Genomic DNA, 24,158 nt, shown 5'->3' on the forward strand with positions numbered 1-24,158 from the left:
CATTTTATAAAAACATTGACTTCGGTGCAGATAAACCAGGTAGGATGAACACAAAGTATGCTAACCTCACTCTGCACACAGACAATACAAAGTGACTCTGTGCTGTACAAGTGTTTGAGGTCGACTCACTAATGACAAAGAATAATTCTGCAGCAGCTCGGGAGCATCAGCACAGCACAAGAGAACTGAACATTACAATCAGGTTCACAAAGGACACTGCACTAGTTCAAGTTTCCATTAGAGAGAACAGTGCTCACCAGCAGCTGTGAGAGAGACATCACACATCTATAGGCTCAGGGCTAAAGGCTGCACACATATCAATTAGTGTTATCTCCTGCTTTGGACTACATTGATGTTAATTCAGTCCAGTGACCATAACGCACAATGCACGAGGTCATTTAAGAGACAGAGACGACACATGTGAGTTTCTTTGCCACAGTTATTGATTTTTCAGAGTTTAAGGTTCTGCCGCTGAGCCTTTACAGCCCCGGGACATTGTGGCTCTTCAGGGTTTTTTTTTTTGCTTCTTCTTCTCGTGATTTGTGATATTACCATTTTTAGACAGAGGCCAAAAGTGCAGTGTTTAAAACTCATTCAAACTCGGGGGAAGCTCTTTAGAAACGTCCAACAATGCAGTATTCATGATGCCCTTTTGTCTCCCCGGAGATAACTCGGCACTATACCGCTAAATAGCAGAATCAGTAGAGTCTAAAGTCTAAAAGCATAATTCCCTATGCATGATGGGTCATTGGGTCTATTGTTCTGGAGGGAAGAATGCACGGCTGCTCTCTGAAGGCACACAAATGAACAATGTCAGCTGTGATATTGATGAATATTTAAAGTGCCGGAGACAAAGTGGGGATCCGCAGAGTGGAGGGCATAAGCTTTTTGTTGAACAAATATCTGCCTTTTTCCATTCTTTTGTTGTCTTCTGGAATAAAATATTCATAATGAAACAACTGCGTGCAACAGGTATATCTCTGCCATTTGCGTTGCTTCTCCGGCAATGCATCTTCGAGGAACCATTAGCACAAAGCAATCTGCCCGAGCAACAGCCGCTAATAGATTTTAAAAACAAAAGGCTCCTCATTCATTTTTTAATGCACTTCCTCCGTCTTTTTGGAAAGACAGTCTATTGTTATCTCAGGTTTTATGTCAGGATAGCATGCATGTGTGTGTGTGTTTGTGTGTATTTGTGATGTAACGTGCATGGTAACACACAGAGATTGGAAATGACTCGGCCTGAGTATAAATCAGGTGTTGATCAAGGCGTGTCAGATCTATAACGTGAAGTAATGATGTTTGAATGTCTCACTGGATAAATACCAACTACAGACCGGGGGAGCAGCCCAGTGTGATAGTCTGTGTGTTAAACATGTGTGTTATACATCAAGGCAGGGGAGCTGGAGCAAGAGAACACCCAAAGACCCCCCAGCCAAGCCGGGATTCAAACCGAGAACCTTCTTGATGTGAGGCGAACCACTGCATTTCATGTGCAATATAAAAATTAAGAAGTAGAGAAAGAGTGTTTCCCGTAACGTTTACCTCCTTTGCTTCTGTGTGGCTACAAATCTATACCGCTGCTTCCACTTCTTATCAGCTGTCACGCTCTATTTAGATCGTATCTCTACGAAACGATATGGTTTCAATGAGCCAAAAAGGTTTGTGGTGGGCAAAATTAAGGACATTGGGAAAAACAAAAGCATGGGAACAACTTCCTGTTCTTAATTTAGTCTATTTCAATCAACAACAAGAAAACTGGACAACAGAACTATGACAAGATCGACAACACTATGACAACACCACAGCCCCTGAGCACAGAGCTGTATAGTTCCTAATCTAAAGAAGAAGAGGAACTAAAGAATATATAATTATCATCCCAATAAAAGACTGTGTATTAGAACACAATGTAGAAAATAAATCTTAGAAAAGCTTCAAAGACTGAAGCCAAATACAAGACAACAAACCATTTGTTAAAATAATTAAAAGAATGTGTCAAATTTAAGATAGGATGCAGAAATTGATTAAAAATACATATAAACATGAGCGGTTAAGAGGTGACTGGAAGTTTTTAAACTTTATAAAGTTGCTGTTTTAAGGACATCGGCTGAAATAGTAAAAGGTACGTGAATAAAAAAAACATGTCACATGGAAAGTGAACATAAGTTACATCAGCTGCAGCTAAACTACAGTGTGAATGAATTTGAAATGCAGGTTTAATACAGTTTGTATCAGTCATTGTCAAACTGAAGCCAGATAACATCTGCACTCTCATGCAGATTTTTCATTTTCAGCGTGAATACATCAGGTGCAGATATGCAAATACAGGACCACTAATAACGTCGGTAATATTCTCTGATGCGCGACGTCACCAACAGCTCCCGACCTGCAAAGACATGACGCCAGCAGGATTCTACATGACAATGTCAAATGTTCTACATAGATTGATTAGTCCTCGAGCTGATGAGTAAAACTGGCAATACTCTCCAGATTAAAGCCACGATGACATTGATGAATGGAGACTGGAGACGTTGATGAATGGATTAGAGTTCTCGAACTTTCAATCACTGGTTTCATTATCGCAGTGCTTTGCTCTTAAGCTCTTTTGTCCTCGCGGGAGTAACGAGGGAGATTTGGTTGAATGGTAAAGCCCCTCGAGATGAAGATGTGCACTCAGTTCCAGGCCTACTTCATTTTCCAGAAGTTTTTATTAGCCACTGTGGATTATAGGAAAATGATTTACATAACCCCTGCTTAAATAAACTTGGTTTGACCAACTTTGGATCACACAGACCTGCAGTTTGTCTCTTTCATTTCTATGCTGATCCCTGTGAACTGGACAGGATTTAAGCAGCAACAAGCCCACAACACAATCAGACATTTAAAACCCAGTTGGGATAGTTGGTATAAAGTTTTAGTGGAAGATATACCAAAAATAATTAAATGATTTTACTGGGATTTTCATGTTTGGCTCGTCTGTGAAAGTTCATAATGAGAACGGACTTTAAAAACTCCACTGAAACCGCAGATGAATCTTTGAAGATTGAAAATGAATGAAATATGTTTTCCAGCCAAAAGAGATGATTTTGATGTGTTTCTGCTCCTCGTCAAGCTTTTTAAAAAAATGTTAACTGTTTTAAACTTTGAAAGGAGATTTAGTTTTCTGCTGAATATAAACTTCATGTTAAAAAATCAAACCTTTGCTCCTGTGGTTTAATAAAACCAACGTAACCTAGGCAATTTCACATTCAACAAAAAAGATTTATGATTATTCTTCTCATGTATAAGACGCAGAAAACCTGACTGAATGCTTTTAGAACAGGTGTGTGTGTGTGTGTGTGTGTGTGTGTGTGTGTGTGTGTGTGTGTGTGTGTGTGTGCAGTGATTATTTCAGAGAGGAGAGTTTAACTTTACCTGACTGGACTGCTGCTGGCATCTAAATCCTGTGCCGTCACCGCTCCAATGATGGTGCCTGCGGGTGTGTCCTCATGCACATCCATCACATATGAAGGCTTATTGAACACCGGGGGCTCATCCACATCCAAAACGTTAATCTTCACGGTTGCTGTGTCTTTGAAGGCCCCAAAGCTCTGGAATCGCGGATCCAGATGAGCATTGGTGGCATCTACTTTAAAGGTGTACGCCTTCTTGCTTTCATAGTCCAGGGGCTGCAGAGAAACAACAGACAGGAGTACAGTTAAAGTTTGTTTCACGCCGACAGTTTATTCCTCGAAATCATAATTGTGTCACAGCCTAGAACGTGTCAGCACTCCCGCCGTAATTCACTTCCTCTGAAGTGCTCATGCCGTACCAGCGAAGAGCTCTTGAGGAAACACTGTAACTGAATAAGAGCATCGGTGTTGACAGCAGTTTGCCCTGGGTTCACTTTTGTTATTCTAGCATTTGCAGGGATGAGTAACTGCGATCAGGTGTCAGCCTCGGCGTATCCGACGAATTCCAGGATTTGGGTGATTTCCAATGTTTACGTTCTTGCACAAAAAGGCTTTCAAATCACATTGTTCTCAGCTGAGTGAAGAGCAGAAACAAAGAGGAGGAGCAGACACGTGGGAGAACAACCTGAGATGTGACATCACCGGTGATTACTGTTGTGTAAACGGAAGTGAACAGCTGAGCGGTGCCTGTTGCATGAGAGACTCCCGGTAGGTCCTGACCAGGTTAATGTTGTAACCCCGACACAGTGAGAAAGTCAAGCCGGTGCTTACGTGGTTCAGCAGAACTTCACCTCCGTACAAGAGTTCTTCAGACAACAGCTCGGGGGGGGGGCGGGGTGCGTACGTTCTACCCCTCCAAGCGCCTGACATATCAGCTCAGGGTCAATTAGTCAAAAAGCAAGGGGAGGCATTGGCATCCTCGGCGTGTCTAGCGCTGAGGTATAAACATCCGACAGCAGTGACACCTGTGCTCGTGCTGCTGCCCGTCTCCTGCCCTCTCATGTGTGACCAACCGCACTTGGCAAGCTCGCAGTCGGTCATGCTCCACTGGCCCGGAGTCACACGAGAGACATTCCTTTCGGTGTATTTCAAATTGACTAACATGTTAGCACTACGGCAGCAATGCTATCTTTCTGCCCCAGGACTCGAGCCTCCCTGGCATGTTGTTCCAAAAGACACAAAGTGAAAACAGCTGGTGACGGCGCTGTGAAATGAGCTCGTGCAAAAAGAGACGGCGAATGTGAGATGAGAGAGAGAGAAAAGGCATTTTTTTGTGCTGCAAGATAAATACGACCAATCATCTGTTCAAATTAAATGCACATGAATTAGCGGTATAATTAGAGTCCAACTACTAGAAATGATCAGAGACGGTGCAGTCATGATTTCACGGGGATAGCAGATGCTTCTCGAGCCCTCTGTCTCTCATCCATCGCCATGGTTTCACAGTCTCTCCGCAGCAGCAGGTGTCCGTTAAAAGAAAAAAGGAAAAAAGGAGTGCTGTGTGAAGGCAAGCCAATCTGAAACCAATCACTGACCATCAACCACCGTGATTGGTTTGATTACAGTGCGCCAGATGCAACTGGCCAAGCACAGATATAAGATCCTTCAACAGGAAACACACTCTGTCCCTTTCAATGTCTCCCAAGAAGTGACAACACTGAGAGAAGACCGAGGCTCCGGTACAGATACTGACTTCTTTCTCGGTGCCATTCAAATTGATGATCCCTACATTAAAAACCTAAACTCTTCCCGCCAAGCGACACCTACAAAGTGGCTGAAAAACGCACGGCAGTCATTATTTCAGGTTTTTCCGAACTCCCTGCTGCTTCCTGTGAAGTGCTGGAACTCGGCATCAAAAGAAATCCAATATATTTTGTGTCGCAAAAGTTTTAGAGACTCCAACAAAGGCATCAATCAAGGACATTCTCGCGATTTGGAGTTTTCAAAACCACTGTGGAAAGCGAGTAAGGTAAATAAATGTCCTGATAGCAGGCCCGCTTGTGCTGCAGGCTGCATCACACCATGCTCAGATTAGTACGTATAGACAGCCGTGCATGGCTCAGCTGGAACACACGCACAGGTGGAGAAGGAGGAGGGAAGGCGATGGCGGGGAGGCGGACAGCAGGAGGTGTACACCAAGCTTCATTAGCTATGAGTCTCACCGGGGATGAGGCGAAGCCCTGCTCTCCATCTCAACATGCTGCATCACCACAATTAGGAACAAGGCCCAAACTCTCACCCTCTATAACTGTCTAATTTCCATGTAGTCCTCAGCTATCTGAAGGCTTGAGGAGGGTGCCGCTGTTTCCACACACAGCACAACACAGCTTTGACATAAGTGCCCCTCAGCAAGAAAAGCAGGAGTGCTGGAGTTCCAGCTGACAAATAATTATGTGTGAGAAAAGCAAATGCCTTTATTTGAAATAATTGGGCTTGATAAATAATGTTGAGGTGCAGGCAGATTCGGCAACATTAAAATTAATAAGTTTGAAAAGATTTTTAGCTTTCACACAGCTGACTTATTTAAAATAATTGATCACAGGCCCACGAAGCAAAAGGTATCATCTCGTTTTACCTAATTTGCTATGACATAAATGTTAATTAAAATAAAATAACAGATGTGGTCAAAATTGAGTCAAGACGTCCAGATGGAAACCAACTACACAACGAGCCGTTTCCACTGCAAACAACAATCTGGTGATTCAGGTTGTTATTCAACTTAGTTCGACATAAAACAGACTAAATTCTGTTTATGGAAACTAGCTTACATGGCTACGACAAGAGCTAGCTCGTAAAACAGAGAAACTTTGATTCAAGTGAACTGTGGATTGGAAAAAGCTGCAAATGGGTCAATTTTCTTAAACACGCTGGTTATCTTAAGATAATTAATTTAATTGGTGGGTATGTAATTGCCTCCAAGAGGAGATGATGTCGTTGTCTGCGTTTGTTTGTTTGTTTGTTTGTTTGCAGTATTACATAAAAACTACTCAGCCGGGGTGGAGCATGACCTAAGGAAGAACTTTGGTGCGGATCCAGGATTTGTTTTTAATTTTAATTCCACACAAGAAAACATCACAAAAACCATGAAGAGCATAATGTATGTTGACTTCTCAGTGTTGGTTCAACACCGTCAGCAAACCCAGGACAGACGATTCTTTCTTGAGCTCCTCCAAAGTGGCCACCAGAGGGCCGGACAAGCATCTGTGTGAAATGATCGTCCACATTTTGAGGGTCTCCAGACCTTTGTCAGGTGAATTCCTACATTAATTCATCACTACACGGCCGCTCATTATAATATTTACTTAGCTCCTTTGATTTATTTATCCAGTCTTGTTCAGGCTACAGTATTTCATCAGGACTGAAAGGATGTGTTAAACAGGTGATCATTAATTTACAGCAGAGAAAAGAGATGACATCGCAGGAACAAATTGGAGCTCATTTTCCCAGCAGATGGAGGAGGGAGCGGCCGCCCTGACACCGGTGGAACGCTGCGTGGACCACCACATGATTAAACGTCCTGCAAATCCCTCAGATTAATTCACATACTCCGTTTTGGGGATGCAAAAAAAACAAAAAACAGAGCTGTGGATTGCCTGGCTGCCTTTTCAATATGTCTGAGATGCAGGACGGCCCAAGTGTGTCCGGGATATGTGTTGTTAAATAGGAATGAAATGAGGCCAGGAGGGGGTAATGAGAAACTCCCAGTTAATGAGAAGACGTGCTAATGTGTCAACACTTGACTTGAGGATCAAATCCGATCTGGGGGCCATAGGGGAAATTTCCTGGAAGGGAGAAACGGTCATTCATTCTCAGACTGCATGGAACATTTCTCGTTTTTCTCCCCCGTCACTGAAGGTGGCCTAGTTACACAGAACCAGCGCTGAGCGTAACTCCCCCCCCCCCCGTATATGCACACATATGTTATCCTTAAACGCGTCGCAGACACATGTGCATGTTCAATTGCACGCGTTTGAAGTGTCTCATTACGGCTTCGGTTGTGATGCACATTTTATAGGTTGCCGTGGACACAACAGGGAAGTGTATCAACTGTAGAATTTGTAAGGAGGACAGACCGAGTTCCTCTCATGTCAGTGCTGCTGCTCTTCAACATCACAACAGAACGCACTTGAAATTCTAGACATGGTGCAGCGCCCTTTGATATGTAAATGTGCACCTTCATTGCACTGGCAAGTGATACTGAATGAAGGAACTTTTTTTTCTTTTTTCCTGCCAATTGAACCTGTTATATTCCAAGGGAATTTGTTAATTTAGGACAGGGGGACTAATCAATGCATCGCAGTCTCGCAGGTACAGTTTTACACTTCACACGTCCAGGCGTGGCCACGTCCGCGCGTGGCTGTAGAACAAGGGAGGAGCTTGTCGATGATTTATAGTGAGATATAATAAGAGCCAATCCACGGAATGTGTGTCTCACTTGAAACTAGTCCCCCACGTCACTGCCGTCTCTCCTCTCAGTATAAAGTGTTTGTTGCATCTGTTTGTTTTTTTTCTTCAGCCTGGTGGTTATTTTGGGGGATGGGGGGTGGGGGGAGCAGGCTGATATGCATATTTAATAAGTTCCCAGTGTGTTTGTGTTCACTTGAGTAGTACAATAGCGTAGAGTTCGATATTCTCTTCAAACCACTGACATGGGGAACGGTCTTCTACCAACACCCATGGGCCAATCTCGACTTCCCCCCCCCCCGAGAGTCATTATCGCAGCACAGCAAGTCGTTAGCAGGCTGATTCCGTCTGTTTGTGCTGAACGCAGGTATTACCTGAAGAGGCTGGTGATTAAAACGGGGGGTGAAAAACACTGCGAATGTTGTTTAATCTGTGATGCGCAGGGCGGCCTTAAATCCATTTAACCACAGTATTATATATTTACAATACAACTTATGAATCATTAACACCCCCTCACACCATTTATCCCCTGAGAGCAAATCAAAGCTCAGCAGAAACATGCCTGGAATATATCGCACATTTCTAATTGCAGCCGCCTAAGCCCAACCTATTTCTCCGAGCAGAAGCTTTTGGACGTGTCTGGTCGCTTAATTCCCGACGAGGGCAAAACCTCTTGATCCCACATGACAGCACCCATCATCGGAGAGCTGAAGATTTGCCTGTTGGGTTGCAGTAAAGCTCTAATAGTCCTAACAATGCCCCGATAAGCTCAACTCATTATTTCTGGAATGCAAAGCTGCCACAGTGAGAGAATTTCTCTGAGATTCCGAGATAGGCAATTATAACTCAGTGGTGTGAGTCCGGACTAATATCAGTGTTGTGAATGAAGGACTTCTTTATAAGGTCACTGGAGTCATTGACTGACAGTTTGAGCCTCCGCCATGCAGAAGGGGGATAAATGCCTTTGGCAGGCGAACTGACCACAGAGCACAATGAGCTTATCACGAGAAGAGAAAAGCTTACATGCCCCGGAGAGTCATTTGATGTCCCTCTTAATACCGGGGGGGGTCCTAACACTGTGCAGACGAGACGCTCACTTTATTGTGCCGCCATCAGTCACATCGGTTTGTGTCCTTGGCTGCCTCGGAGCATCTCCATCACGCCAGTGCTCACAACAGTGGAATGCCATCGGAGGGGCCTCGCCAGCAGCCCTGTCCGCACTGCAGCGGCGTGGAGCGACTGTGAAAGACTCACACTGCCACTCCTAATAGGACAGAGTTCACCGAGGGATGAGCCCCGAGACACTGGTTTAATCTATTACACCCTCGCCTCCTCAGGCCACCAGGGGGAAGTCACTTCATCGGCTCCAAGCACCACCTCGGCCTCCTCTTTGTCACTCTCTCTCTTTCTGTACTCTTTGCACTCCCTCTCCCACACATGCACCCGCTGCTCCCCGCTCGGTTGCTTGTGAGGTGTTATTCATCTGCGCCGGGCACCTGGAGCTCCTGCTGTTCCGAGGTATTGTTCCTGTCTTTCCTCCTTCGTTTGACTCCTTTCACACCGAGGCCTAAAATAACTAATTTCACCTCCCACTGGAACATTCAGCTCTATAATCAATAGATTAGTTTCAACTCCCGTCTGTGAGCGAGACTCGAGAGTCGCTATCATGCCGCTGGATGAGCTCTGAGATAGAAGGGCTATCAGTTTTAAGATGTAATATCCTGCAATTACCCCGTGGCAATATGGAGATTACATACGAGTTTCAGAGACTTTCTCAAGGTAAGGACGTTTGGATATCTCAAAAATGGCTCATGTATAAAGACAACAGCCCTTTGTGTTCTTTAGTATTCAGCCAACATGCCTCCGTTTTCTGGCCTTCAGTCAAGTTCGCGGTCCCTTCATTACTTTTGTCATTTGGCCATTACTTCTTTTTTTTTTTCTTTTTACTTCCTGGTAGTATCTCATCAGGACTGAAAAGCCCGTAACAGCCTCCATTCTCTGAAATGATTTACTGTTCAAACAGCCCAGTAATGACATTTCTGATAGAGAAATTAAACTGCAGTCACTGTCTGGTTTTAGTGAAATTAAGTCCTTAATTGATGGCAGGAAGGATGAAAAGCTTTCTTGCCTCAATACTGGCAATGGCTGTGACTTTGAGGGAGGAGGGGGGGGGGGGAGTCTGAGGCAATCCAGACAATTAGTTGCATATATTTTCCATGCAAATGTTTATCAGTTTGTCACTCTGTTGGTTGACGAGCTCTTTTCTTAAATGTCACACAGCACCGTGGCATTAATCACCTGCTGTGCTGCTCCTGGAAAGTGGAAGAAATGTCACCTTATGCAAGATGGATGAATCACTGGATACTTTTTTTTAGCCTGTTACCTCCTTTTAATATCAGTTTCCAGTGGTAAACCAGTTATGTACCTCGAAAAACATCGACCTGATCATGAGTCAGCTATTTAATATACAGAATATGTTTTTGTGTTATTAGATTTGCTCATTAAATCTGTTCTGAGCCCTTGAAACATTAATTTATTGAATTACACAGTTTCTAAAACATAAATGGTGGTAACACCTCAACAACCAACATAATACCTTAGCAACCACTTTGTGAACCTTGATAAATTGATTATAGTATTTATGGACCTAAAGTCCTTTCTGTTGTGCGTCTCATTTTATCCAAATATGATTTTTAACCACATTTACATCCAGTATAATGTATAAACTCATATTTTTGTATGTGGATTGACAACTTAACAGCATGTACACATTTGTTCAATATGAACACAGCATGTACTTGAGATCTCAGTGCGTCTTATGTGCTTTTACACCCGTAGAACATATGTTCAGGTGTAAAGACCATTGTGTTCAAGTGCATGTGCAGAGCTAGAGTCAGCTACATCCTCCAATCAACATCGAGTGTGCGACTCCATAGCAACCGCTGTGATCACAGTGGTACTGTAACGCCTTAGCAACAAAGCTGGAAATAACCTCATGACACTTTTTTACAATTTGACGCCTTCTCTTCGACCATTTTAAGTGTGAATCAAATTCTAATTTCTTTAATTGCATTGCAGCTGCTTTACTCTTTACTTCTTTTTTCCTACGTAACTATTTATTTTGCATCGAAATGTTCTTTTGTTTTGTTGTTTGTTGCTTTTACATTCTGCCTTATAGATGTTGTGTAAAAGCAATTGCCTTGTTGTTGAAATGTGCTGTATGAATAAAGTACTTTGTCTTTCAATTAGTAGTCAAGCAAATATAACTTTTCCCTTCAAAGTAAATATACAGATGTAGATATGTATGTGTCAGTTTGTAGAATACAAGTCACTCACACGTCTCTACATTGTGTTTTGAATGCCTGTGACACTGTGGGCCAACGGTTTTGGAGGCAGAGCCAGAGGTCTGCAGCAAATGCTCTTTATTTAATGCACTGTGGGCACCGGGTGCATTGTGAAGTGAGGGAGTGAGAGATAGTCATGTTTTAAAATGGGATTCCCTGAATGTGAGCCAGGCAGCGTTATGCCATACGTGCTGTCATCAAACAATGCTCCTCATTCAGACTCAGGAGGAGCAAATTTCAATTACGCATATCTTCCATCTTTGACTCTCCCCCAGAGGAGGTAAATAAACATGCAAAGGGACAAACAGCATTTAATACGACAAACAATTTCCTTTAACACAACCCAAGGTTATCGTTCCGGGCCCCCTCAAGGTGTGGGGGTTCTCTCGCTCGCCCTGCACCGCATGTATGGCGGCGTTTGAATCCAGCCGTGTGCTTCCACGTGCTCTTTCATGTACAGTATGTCGCTCTGTGTGTGCACTTTTGTCTGCACCATTTTCCCGGGGAATTCATCGGTGGATTTACCTATTGTCTCGAATAATCTTGTGTTTTGCAGATGGGATGTGCAAACACCCTCCTTGCCTCTGTGCCTCTCTTTTCTCCCCTTCTGTGTCGGCAGACTGGGAAACAGATGATCATCCTTTGAACCCATTACTCAGCCTGATCCTCTTATCATAACCAACCTTCCTGAGTCTCTAATTTGGGGTCTGCCAAATTCTGCTCTGTGTACAATGTGGCTTTTCGTCTCTTTCCTCCTGTGAGTGTGTGTTGTTTTTTTTCTATCAACATATGTGTGTGTGTGTGAGGGAGGCAAGTCAGAAGAGACAGAAACAGACGCAGAGAAAGAGAGAAAGAGAGGGGGAGAGCGGTAGAGAGAAAGATTGTCTGCACACATTTGCACACCTGTCTCTGGGGATATTCTACCAATCTGAAATAAGACAAGTCTGTGGGCGGGTCAGTATTCTGGGAACACAGTGAACAACTCATCTCCAGCTACCGACTCCACGCACCTTTCCCAGGCACGGCCCGTTCTTTCTCTCCTCTCGTTCTCTTACAGCCGTCCGTGTCCTGCCAATATCCCGAGCTCACATGTGTAGGATCACATGTTGTTTGGTAAGTCACACCGCAGGGGGGGGCTTGGTCAGTTAAAGTGGCTTACAATGTCCCTCACTAACAATGGCTTTGTGCAGCCGTGTCCCACTGTGGGGGGATATATCACACTGCCTCATTGTCGTTATGGCAGCGCATCAAACACTGGAAGTAAAAACAATTAGAGGAAAGATGCATCCTGGCCATCCGTCCAGGGTATACATGACACGAACAAATAACTGTATTCATTTACATCATAATTGCTTTCTGTCTCATTCTGTTATTCCATTAGTGCCAAATGAGAAGGTCGCTATACCGTGATATATGGCGATGACTATAAGCACCATTCATAAATTCAGGACGTGCGGTGTATACATGCTCACACACGCGTGATTTACACACAGAGGTGTTTGTAGGAGAGAACTGAGGGAGGTCTGACGCTGAGCTGGGAATCAATTACCCACTCAGCTGCATATTTTTTGGGGGGGATCAAAGAATCACACACCTTTTGTGCGCTCGTGTGCTGGGGCATGTTCTAAAAATGTACCAGTTAACGAGTACCTTAGTCTGATAGATCAGAAAAACAAACAGTGATTTGCATTCTCCCTCAACCCAACACAAAAAAGGAAAAACACATTTGAGGCACTTGCATCAGAAAAAGCCTGAAAGGCACAAAACCACACGGAGGTGGTTGCATATTTTTCCTGTAGCACATTACTTTTGCAATCATGTGAAATTATGGTGTCTGTCTGAAAATGACACAAGTAACAAAAACAGATATATAAGCCAATCCTTGAAATTATTTTTTTAATTTGTATGGAAAAGGTCAGATTTAATGAGAAAAACAATTTTTTTTTTTACTTCCACAAGGGACTTTGTGTGAACAGCCTCAAAATTTAGAAGTTTGGTGGTGAATAAAATTGATAGCTGTTGTCTGCACTCAAATACAGTGCACGGCCTGTTTCTGTACGAGAGCAACACTAGTGCTGCATGATTAAACAAATCAAAAAGAGATATGAGTTATAGTTATTGTGTCACTTTAGGAACGACTCACTCTGCTTTACCCTGACAGCAGCAATCATTTTGTTAGAGCGAACATTAATATTTACCATCAGTTCCTTTTGTTAGAAACGATGACACAATCTCAAGATATAATTTGTACCTAAATCTCAAACGGTATTTTGTGAAAATAAGCAGAACTCTCTCCAGGAAAGTAAATCCATGCTTTATGGAGTATCACTCACCAAACAGCTTCACATCCTGACGTGTATATTTTTTTCTCCTTCGTCATACTGACATTCTGCGATTGTTGCGTTATGCAAACGCAACATTGCTCTGCACTTCTTTTTATTCTTCCTCCATTGAACCTAAATAGCACTGACAACAAATGGCATTTAAACTCACCACGGGGGTCTACAGCATCCTGCCAAAGGGAAGTGCACTGTAGAGAATGAAGGAATCAATGTGCGAGGGCTTGTGTGAGGTCGTCCGTCTGAGAACGTGGCACAAAGGCAGACTGAAAGGTTCGATTTCCGCATGTTTCGCTTGCATGTGTGTGTGAGAGCCGAGGACACGAGGAACCGTTCAGGTGCACTTGGGTCGTTTGGTTTTATACAGCTCGGCTCATTCCAGACACAGCCAAGATCCAGTCTGGCATTCAGATTAATTCCACTAAACGAGAAAACAAGAAGCCGGTGTGAGGATGATTTTTTATAAATACAAATAATAATCGATGCTCTTTTATTCCGCCGCTGTAGAAAGTAGGTGTGAGTTTTTTAAGAGAATAAAACCTCCTGAAACCTTGACGAGAACACACAGAGACTCTTTCATTCTCTGCCCATGCAGCACTCATAAATGCACATTAGCCACCCACTGTCATTGAGCTGAAAGCGTTGTGTGTCTAAAGAGACATAATATCCCACTCCTGCTCTGCACAGTCGAGCTCGTGGGTAGAACAATGATATTGTTTCTATTTAGTGTGTCTGTGGCCACGATGGAGCTTCAAGTCTTTAGCTGTGTGTCACAACAGAGCCGGTAATGTACACAACTGAAGGAATACCTTTTAATGGGGATATTTCTCATTAAATAAACCAATAAATCATGAATTCTGTATAAAAGACGACTGTGGAGCGGTTTTGAAGCTTCAATGTCCTCTTATCAGAAGTGGTGCAGTTATTATTGGCATTATTTAGATAAAACCTCCACTATTTGAGATGAAATGAAATATCTCTCAGTCGTTAATTCATCCCCAAGGTCCTGAGGACATTAAGGTCACGATATTATTTAATGAACTGAATTTTTGGAACAGAGCTTTATAATTTTTTAATATATAGGCTAAAGTTAATAATTGATTTCATAAAAAATCGTATTATAGCCGAGCTATTTAGTAGATTAGCACTCGCTGCAGTGACTGGACCGCTCTATTCCGCCGTCTAATTTTAGTCCGTGGCTGTAACGTCCTTTTTCTTCACCTCTAGCCGTCGCGGGTCCCCCCCCCCCCTTGAAAATGAGATGAAAGATCTCAAGGGGATTAACCGAGCCGTAATAAATTTCTCCCTGATATCAACGATGCCTTCGTGCCACTTGCCACTTTGTGAAGTGATATCGTGGCTCCACAGATGCTGTGTATGGTGAAAAGTTGGTATTAAATGAGACACTTTTTTTTTGCTCCGTGCTTCAAAGAAAGTACAACCGCAGACCAGGACCTCTTGCTGTGGGTCACTCCGCACTGGATGTATTAATCCACGCCCGCAAAAAGGAACATGTGGCACGGTAAATGAGCCCTGAGACGCTGAGTGAATGCTTCATATAGCACCGTCGCTCACAGAGAGTAATGCCTTTGCTCAGAACTGTGCTTTAAGGTACGTTCGGCCAAGGAGACAAATAGTTAGAGCGCAACATCACACAACTGAGGGATCATACGCTCAGTCCTCCAATCCAAGTTTCCTGCTGAGACACTTTCTGCACAGTTATTCTAATTTATTTAGCTATATATATAATTCTTACTATCTATATGTAAATTGTACAACGTTTCCTGTTACTAAAATACACAGCAAAGGTACTTCTCCACGGGGCCCCAGTGGCACCAGTGCAGGAGTAACACTGTGCAGTTTCTAGGTGTAAATATAACACATAGGATGACATACCTGTGGGATGAAGGGGGGGCAGGAGTGCAGCAACACCCACAACCCCCCCAGGTGCAGAACACCAGCCTCCTCCAAGTTGCTGAGGTAGGCTGTGTATGCATGTAAAGTTATATATATATGTGTGTGTGTGTGTGTGTGTGTGTGTGTGTGTGCCTATTGTTGCAAAACTTTTTCTTCTGTCACCAGCAGTAATTATTCTTCATTTTCCTTTTGTTCTCAGGGATTATTCTGTGATACGCCTTATTATATTTTTAATTAAATTTGTCGTATTGTCAGATTTGATAACGTGCTGGTAGGAAGTCTCGACCTCGCTATGTAAAGTACCTTGAGATAATGTATATTATGATTTGCGCGATATGAATATAATTTAATTGAAATGAGAATATCAAGATCTGATGGGATTTAGGTTTTTCTTCTATAACCGAAAACCATCTTTTTAACCATTTGATACCATGTGTCACACTTACAGCAACTTTTTCACATTAAAAGCCTTCCATCCTCCCCATATACGGGTGGGCTTTTAAAGTGAAAAGTCAACAGGAAGCTTCGGTCTTCATTGACAGCAGCTTAACATCAAATGGGAGGAAAAAAGAGGAAGGAATGGACATTTTGTGAAAAAGTAGAAATGGAAACGTTGAACAGATGAATTATTGTGAGCTCGACATGAAATTGATCATATTATAGATTTTTTTTCCGGCTTTAATTAACAACTTGCTGACTACTCTGTATTTCAGACTCCGTACCTTTTTGAGAATGATGATCCCCTCCTGGTTGTGGCTGTTGGTGGTGATGTCGAACATGGCGCCTCCATCGCCTGGCACGATGGTGTACTCCACCTCGGCGTTCCTCCCGATGTCCAGGTCGTGGGCCTTGATTCTTCCCACAGCCGACCCCAGCGCGGACGACTCGGGAACTCTCAGGTGAAAGAAACCTGTGAACGTTACACAACAAAACATCAGACCGGACTTCGAGTCTTTCATTGTCATCTCTAGACATCGCAGGGAAACACAGAGCTCCTCACATCCTCTGTCTTTTATGTAGTCTCTCTCTCCCACCAGAGGAAGTCTTATCCACCCACGGGCCAGCAGCGGATACGCTCTCTGTCTGAAGCCAGGCCTGTAGCTATAGGCACGACATTATTCAATTTTTATGTGTCTGGACATCAAGGCTGCTCAGCTCCTTATAATTGGCTGGTTCAACCTGTAACATCAACAAGCACACGGGGCCCACGGGGCTCCGATATCCCCGATAACAGAAATCACTGCTGAGGACTTAGGGGGGGGGGGAAATCTGCAAACCAACACACACTGGATTGCTTGATTATCACTTACACCTGACAATGGACAGCGTTTAATCTTCTTCCCTCCCTGCGATGGCCAGCTGTTCAAACAATGACGTCTGCCTCTGCCAGAGACATCACAACATCTGGCAGCTCGATGGATTCATAGAGCGGCTGTGGGCAGCAGCAGCATATGACTTTACCGTCAGGACTCCAAATGCTTTTGGACAAGACTCGACAAAGCGAACCAGTGAGACTTTACTTTTCAACTTTAGTTTAAGTGGTGCGATGTCAGAGATCACACCGCATTGACTTGAGAATCTGTTATGATTAAATGAGAGAGTGTTAGAGAGTCTTTAAAGAGGGTCCTGGAGAAAGGAATGAGCTAGTCTCTATTAATCTTTTCTCTTCTTGACACACAAAGTTGAGTTTGTGTGTCGAGTTGGAGAAGGATTAATAAAGAAAATGATGACAAAAATCCAGAGTGTCAGACATTTGGGAATAGACGACTGAAGAAAGAACGAGAGAGGATATTTCTCTGTTTCTCAGCCGAGGACTAAGCTATAGACACTGAATCAAAACCAAAATGTCCCTTTTACGGTCTTTGTCCAAATTGTCTTAATCCTTCATCCAATAAAAAATGTCACACATAGTAACACTGAGTTTGACGCATGTTGTTTTATTTCTAAAATTTGCAGTAGGAGATAATATGGAGTTGAGCCGTGAGGATGATTCTGTTTGTCCTCTCGCTCTCACAAAGAAATAGTAAACATGCGTTTCATCCGATCCTGAGAAGCTGTCAGGAACAAGTAGAAGTTCTTCTTCTGATTAAGGAGTCGCAAAATCATCCGAGTCTATTCCAGGACGTCAGAGGCCCAGTCTGATTCGCTACCAGCACATTAAAAAGGAGGAAACTAATATATGTGATCCAGTCGATCCTGAATAGAATAAACAACAAGCGACAAAACGCAGCAAATCAAACCTGTTCCGAAAACGTGATGGATGAAAAGTTTGACTGTGGAAAGACCTTTACATATTTGGTAAATGTTGTATTAAAGGTTGTTTAAACTCAACACTATACACAAGGTCGTGCTTCACCGCAAGAGACTGGTATCGCTGTCATGCTCCATTCTCTGGGATATTTCTATTGCCCTATTGGATGGTGAAAGAGAAACAGGAGATGGGGTGAGAGAGAGAGGATGGTGGGACCAGCGACCTGCTGCTCGAGCCGGGGCGCCCCCTGTCATGTACTGTTTATGTAATTGCGCTCCTCATTTGCCATTCGACCATTTTTCTGTGGATCTTAGGCTTTTCCTCCGTGTTGATCCTGGGATTTAGAGAGGGGGAGCCGAGGCATATGGATGAATTTGGGTGCTATAATTTCAATAAATAATCAAGTACATTCAAGGACATGCATTAATTTTTAAAAAGTCCTTTAAGGTTCGTGTCCTTGCAACTTTTCTTTTCAGCAGCTCCGGTGCCAAAGTGGAAAAGTTAACAAGCAGCTGCCTCGGTGGCATCAGTCAGTCAGTCAGTAGGTAAACAAGCTTCGAGGATAATCAGGCAGAGGCAGATTAAGGCACAATACACCACCATTACTCATGACCTCTGCAGGCAGCTGCAACCCCCTCTGGTGCCATCACGGAGGTTTAAGAGATTGACTGTTCTCAAATGCATAATCTATAACAACGAGGGAGGAAAAGAGAGATGTGTGGTGGCTTCCTGCAACTACGAAATATGTAAACGGAAACATCGGTGGGGGGTCTGCAGACAGAGGAGAGGACAAAGAGAGGCTTTGGGACAGGGCAGAGGAGCCAGCACACTTGGCCCAGACCTCTGTGCTGTGACAGCATTATGGAAATATCATCTTTTACACACGGCCAAAAGGAGCCTGACCACCTGACGCCCTGAATTTACATTCAGAGGAAACCACCCGGTGTCACCTCACAATACCTGCAGTTGGTGCAGAGCTGTTTTTCTGCTTTTCCTGCTGCTTTTCAATAGAAGACATTTTGCCCCAGAGTTTAATATTTCTGCTTTTTGAATATGTGTAAGAAAGGCCTTTCACAGATCAATGAGTTTATCGCTGTGATTCCAGCTCGGCTTTTTTTTACGTGACCTGCAGTGAACACTACAATCAAAATAATCTGCTTTAGCAGCTTATATAAAATACGGGATAAAATACAGTGTTTAAATACACTGACTCAATCCCCGGTGCAGCAGCATCACACTCAGACCTGATCTAAATATAGACAGAAGCCCCGAGAGTGAAATAACACCAATCCTGACTCATTTGCCCGGAGTAGTAGCTGCAGATGCAATCACGCTAAATAAACAGACCTTTGCTTACGATGAAGCATAATGACAAATAATGAAAACCAATTACAAAGAGTAGAAATGATGCAGACCCCCCCGCCCTGCTGTAATTGCACACTGTTTATCTCGTTATCATAAAATGTGTCAAGCTAACCTGTAAGGTCATCAGATTTATTTCTGTTTTCCCCAAAAAATTAAAGTTGATGCTGTCAAACAGTCGTAATATTTAAACATGTACTTACTTTTCGAGAACCGGGGCGGGTTATCGTTGACGTCGCTGAGGGTGATGTTGACGGTGGTGGTACCGGCCAGCCCCCCCAGCTGGCCCCCCATGTCCTTGGCCTGGATTAATACCTGGTACTGTTCCTTCACCTCTCTGTCCATGTTGGGCAAGGCTGTCCTTATAACCCCTGGTGTGCGGCAAGATTGATGAGAAACACAGATGACAAAAGAGGCAGAGATACAGGAAGGAGGAGAGTGAGCGAGATGAAAAGCCAAACGTGAAAAAAGAAGCAGCACCTATAAAAATCCCCTGATATACGCTCGACGCCACATGCACAATTTACTTCAACGTGCGCGATATATTTCCACCAAAGGAGTTCGCTCCTCGGTGAGAAACGTGTGCCTCTGACCGAGGCTGAAGTAGAGGTCATTTCACAAACCGGAGACACTTGACATTCAATAGGGAACTCTGCTGAAGCCATATAATGATTCACTTGAGGATCAGAAACCCTGAGATCACAGAGCGTTTGTACTGCAAATTAATGGCTAGGTCAGTGGGAGGTTGGCCGGCTAAAAGGAAGCGGGCGGCATAGGTGGGTCTGCGCTTCTTCCTCCGCCACTTATTCCATTTAATAGGACGAAAACGTGAGGATGTCCCGTTTGATCCACAGACTCCCGACATGTGCGATTCCAGAATGACAGACTGTGGTTATTTTTTAAATGGCAGTCAAATATTTTTGGGGAGGAGAAGGGGTGTCTGTCACTGGCGGAGATAATTACCATGACACGCGCTGTGATTTAGGTATGCTGTTCCCGCCGTCCCCCTCCCTCCCTCCCTCCCTCCCTCCAACTCACCTCTTTCCTCCCACTGTTTGTTGACATGTGTTTGGAAATGGATGCAGGCCCAGCAGGGCAAACATTTGCTGTAACAGTTTGATTTTTTTTTTTCTCCCCCCCTAGCATCAGTTTGAAATGCAGTCACAGGATGTGCTCTGTTAGTGGCATAATCAGCGACAGATTCCACAGGATCTGCCCGTGTGATACGTATGAACCTATTTTCATACGCTTTGAACTGTCCCAGATAGCAAGTCAACAGCAGCCAACTGCCGGCAAACACCGGTGCTGTGAAGGTATTTCAGATTTTAGAGCCGTCGTCTGCTACGCCCCCTCTCGCTGCCACTCCACAACCTTTTTACTGTCAGTTTTATCCTATGACACCATCCAGCAGAGTGCAGGTATAAATAAAGTGAAAACTAACGCCGACACTGTTAATGTCTCAGCATCCACTTTGTCTGTTTGCATAGTAAACTGTAAAACATGAAGACGGACGACGCGTCTCCACCGGAGATTTTTCTATCTGAATCCGTCCGAGCACTATCCTGAACTGAAGCCAAAATATCCCCAGATATATTTTCTTTAATAATTATTTCAAATTATTATAACTATTACTGTCTTTCTGTGATTTCATTTTACGCTAAGGTTTCCCGACTGACTCTATAAAAACACCGACTCCTCAGTATCTCTGCAGCAAACTGCAGCGACTGAGCTCGGCCACTATACCGGAAACAAATTATAATGATTATATTGATTGATTGTTATTCATTTTACTATCTATCTTTCTTTCATAAAGTGTATAATAGTGTACATTCATCCCACTGATAATGGTGTATGCTCGATATCAGTGCTGCTTCATTTCCCTGTTACAAGTGACCCTTTATTTAATAGCTGTCAAATAAATAATTCACTGTCTTTTCTTGAGAGCATGTGTCCTTTTGTGTCCCAGGGGTCAATTCATGAGCCTGTTTTATTGTCCTGATGTATGGTTCTGCTAGTCCACATTATATTACACTCACTGTTTAGAAGACACTCAATCATTCATATCTCTCCAGACTAATGGCCCAGATAACCTTATTTCACAGGGAGATTTCCTCGTCGCTGTCGGCAGGTGCACATAAAACTGAAGAACATATTTTTCCGTCGCGTCCGAGTCGCATATTTTTAAACGAAATGGAAACATGTTTGTGAACTTTACCGGCTAAATCACCATTTTGTCACATGAACAGACAACAGGAAGAAGTAGTTTACCTGTTTTCGGGTCGACAGAGAAGTACGGCTGGCCGTGGAGGATGCTGTACACCACCCTCGCACTGTTTCCGTACGTGGGGTCGTCTGCGTCTGTGGCTGTCACTTGTGTCACATACGTCCCTGTGGGATGAGAGTGGGAGGACTTATTGACTTGGACTTAATTGGCTTCCTCGTGAGATTGAAATCCAAACTCTTTGAAGTTCATCAGTTTGCCGAATGATCTCCGCTGACACTAATGATCATTGAATCACGACCGAGAAAGGTGCGGCTGATGCTGAGCAGTCAAAGTCCCTGACGGAGTGCAAAGAGGAGGAGTGCGGAGGAGACAGGATGTGTCGAGGAGTTGTTTAATGTTCCTGTCGTGTGTGTGTGTGTGTGTGTGTGTTTCTTTGTTATTTGCACATTTGTAGCATTACTAAGAGGCTATTTATTTAGAGGAAATAAATAAATAAACAAGAGTAAGAATGCTCTGCAACCATTCATTAAACAACGCTACCATTAAGAAAATAAAGAATAGTGTTGAGATGGCAGTCTTCCACTAACGGGGACAGAATAATTACTTGCAGCAGGTTTGGCTCATCTCCTTTAACTAGCTGGTGTTGAAAACATCATTCCATTAACACGCTGCTTATTACCTCCGCCGTTGTTTTGTTTGTGTTTTTTCTGTTTGTTAACAGGACAATACAGAACGGATTTCCACAAAACTTGGTGGAAGGAGGGGACATGAGTGGAGAAAGAACCAATAGATGTTGGGCCCGGATCTGTAAATCATTTCATTGATTTCCCAGGGAATAATTCATGGGTCTTTTGTGTTTTTCGAAGTATCTCATCTTTATTGACAGGCAGGTATGCATGAAGTGTGGAAAGAGAGTTGGGGGAACACATGCAGCGAAGTGCCGGGGGTCAGGACCGAACCTCATGCCGCAGCAAAATGACTCAAGCCTCTCGAAGCAAATTCATATCAGGCATATTTAGGGGACTGAAATCTATGAGAGCAATTTGATGTGCATCCTAATAGAAATCTGGATCCAGTGGAGTTGAATCTGGTTAGAAATGTATCTAGAAACCTGTAACTAACACCGACGTGTGGCTGAGATGTGGATTCAGTCGGGAATCAACAGTTCATTTATGTCCAAATAAACCTGATGGATTTCGTGCAGAATTTAAAGGGCCTGTTGGGCCTTGCTGGAGGTTTGTGCTCCACTGTGCCATTTTAGTTCGTCATTGCATTTATATCCAATCACAAATATCCAGTGGCTGTAAAATCCCTGACAGTTTAAATGAATTGGTGACTCAGACAGGCAGCCCTGTGTCACTGTGAGTTTTTTTTTGTAAAATTGCCGGATGGCGTCGTCATTTTTAAAATCCCGCTAAGCTCTTAGTCGCCAGTAAATAACTTGCTTACATTTAAAAGGCTTTGCCGTCTGAGCAGATGGTAACAATGGCATTAAAACATTAGGTGACAGAGATTAGTGTCTCAATCCTCGCAGTTCAGTATACAATAGATGAGATGGCACATTAACACGCTCTGAGTTCACCAAAGGAGAGAAAATCCACATAAGAGCGCAGATGTAGTGAAAGTTTAAAAGCCTTTCTGCACGGCTGACGCCAAACGCTTTCCCCGGCGACAAAAGGTAACAGCCTTTCTTAGGGTGCGACACTATAAACAAGTCAAATAAAATCTATTTGCATAATTATGGAAATTCAGTTGGGTGAGTAAGGCCTGGAAGAGATGCAGCTGCAGAGGTCACTGCTGGTAAACACAGGAGATGAATGCACAGAGGAGTTTTCTACTAAATATAGATTGTCTATCTGGCTTCATTAAATATTCTTTACAATACAGCATTTGGCATTTTATTGTAATATCACAGAGCAATCCAGGGGAGACAAATTAACCTCATGCACGCACATTAATCGGCTACATTCGAAGTATAAAGCACGTCTTAAATTCAAATGTAAAGATAGAAGAATTGCAAAAGTGCAGGATCTGACCTCTGCGGAGGTACTAAAAATAAAATGAAAATGCAAAACTGTGGACAAGGAGTGAAATCAACAAATTCATGAAGCCGCAGACAGCCTGTGGTAATTACACTGTCGTTTTCTGGAATCTCTCTTAAGTATTTTTTTTATTTGTCACTTCTCTAAATGAATCAGGGATAAGCTCATTGCTAACAACTCGAAAGGAGCCTCTGGATTATTGCCATTAGCCAGTTTATAATGTTTGGCCATAGATTAGTCTTCATTACCGACCATTAATGCATATTTATGTTCGGCATCTCTCTCCGTTTAGTATTTGTTTTGCGCCGCACACATAAAAAAAACACATCCACTGAGACATTCCAGCAAAAGACAACAACAGTTAATGAACCCATTGATAACACTGGGTCCTGCTGGTATAAAATAGCATTAGAGACCTTGGTTGGGTTGCATCTCTCCTGCAGTGTTGTTTTTTTTTTTTGCACAGGAAGTAAAGGTTAACTCTCACACACTCTGCGAGGGGATGTTTAAAACCCACAATTGAATCCGAAACAAAAAAAACTACTTCTAACAGGGGGGTGTTGCTCTGCATAATTCCACAGCAATTATCGGTGCTTTTTGTGGTAACAACTGTAATGTGTGACAGGGAAGGTTATTTCTCAACCCACGGCTTCATCAGTTAAGTTTTCTAATCAGAAACTCTTCATTTGCCTGGCGGTATATACGTGCACTCGAGAGCACAGACAATTTCCTGCATTTTAACTGATTTGATATCAACACAAAGATCTTGATGACATTTTCTCTAATGTAGAAATTACATCTGGGAATATTCTTTCATCGCTAT

At 43.2% G+C, this 24,158-nt stretch overlaps 1 protein-coding gene across 1 annotated transcript in view; it reads right to left on the reverse strand.

Moving 5' to 3' along the window:
- Positions 1–24,158, reverse strand: part of LOC118098246 (cadherin-12) — an 87,074-nt gene that overhangs the window by 15,335 nt on the left and 47,581 nt on the right. The window contains exons 4-7 of the mRNA XM_035141865.2: positions 21,338–21,457; positions 19,273–19,440; positions 16,179–16,366; positions 3,415–3,668 (exon numbers count right to left, since the gene is read on the reverse strand). Of these exons, the coding sequence (XP_034997756.1) occupies positions 3,415–3,668; positions 16,179–16,366; positions 19,273–19,440; positions 21,338–21,457 (730 nt within the window). The remainder of the gene's footprint in view (positions 1–3,414; positions 3,669–16,178; positions 16,367–19,272; positions 19,441–21,337; positions 21,458–24,158) is intronic.

This window comes from Hippoglossus stenolepis, chromosome 19, assembly GCF_022539355.2.
Source record: "Hippoglossus stenolepis isolate QCI-W04-F060 chromosome 19, HSTE1.2, whole genome shotgun sequence".
NCBI lineage: Eukaryota > Metazoa > Chordata > Actinopteri > Pleuronectiformes > Pleuronectidae > Hippoglossus > Hippoglossus stenolepis.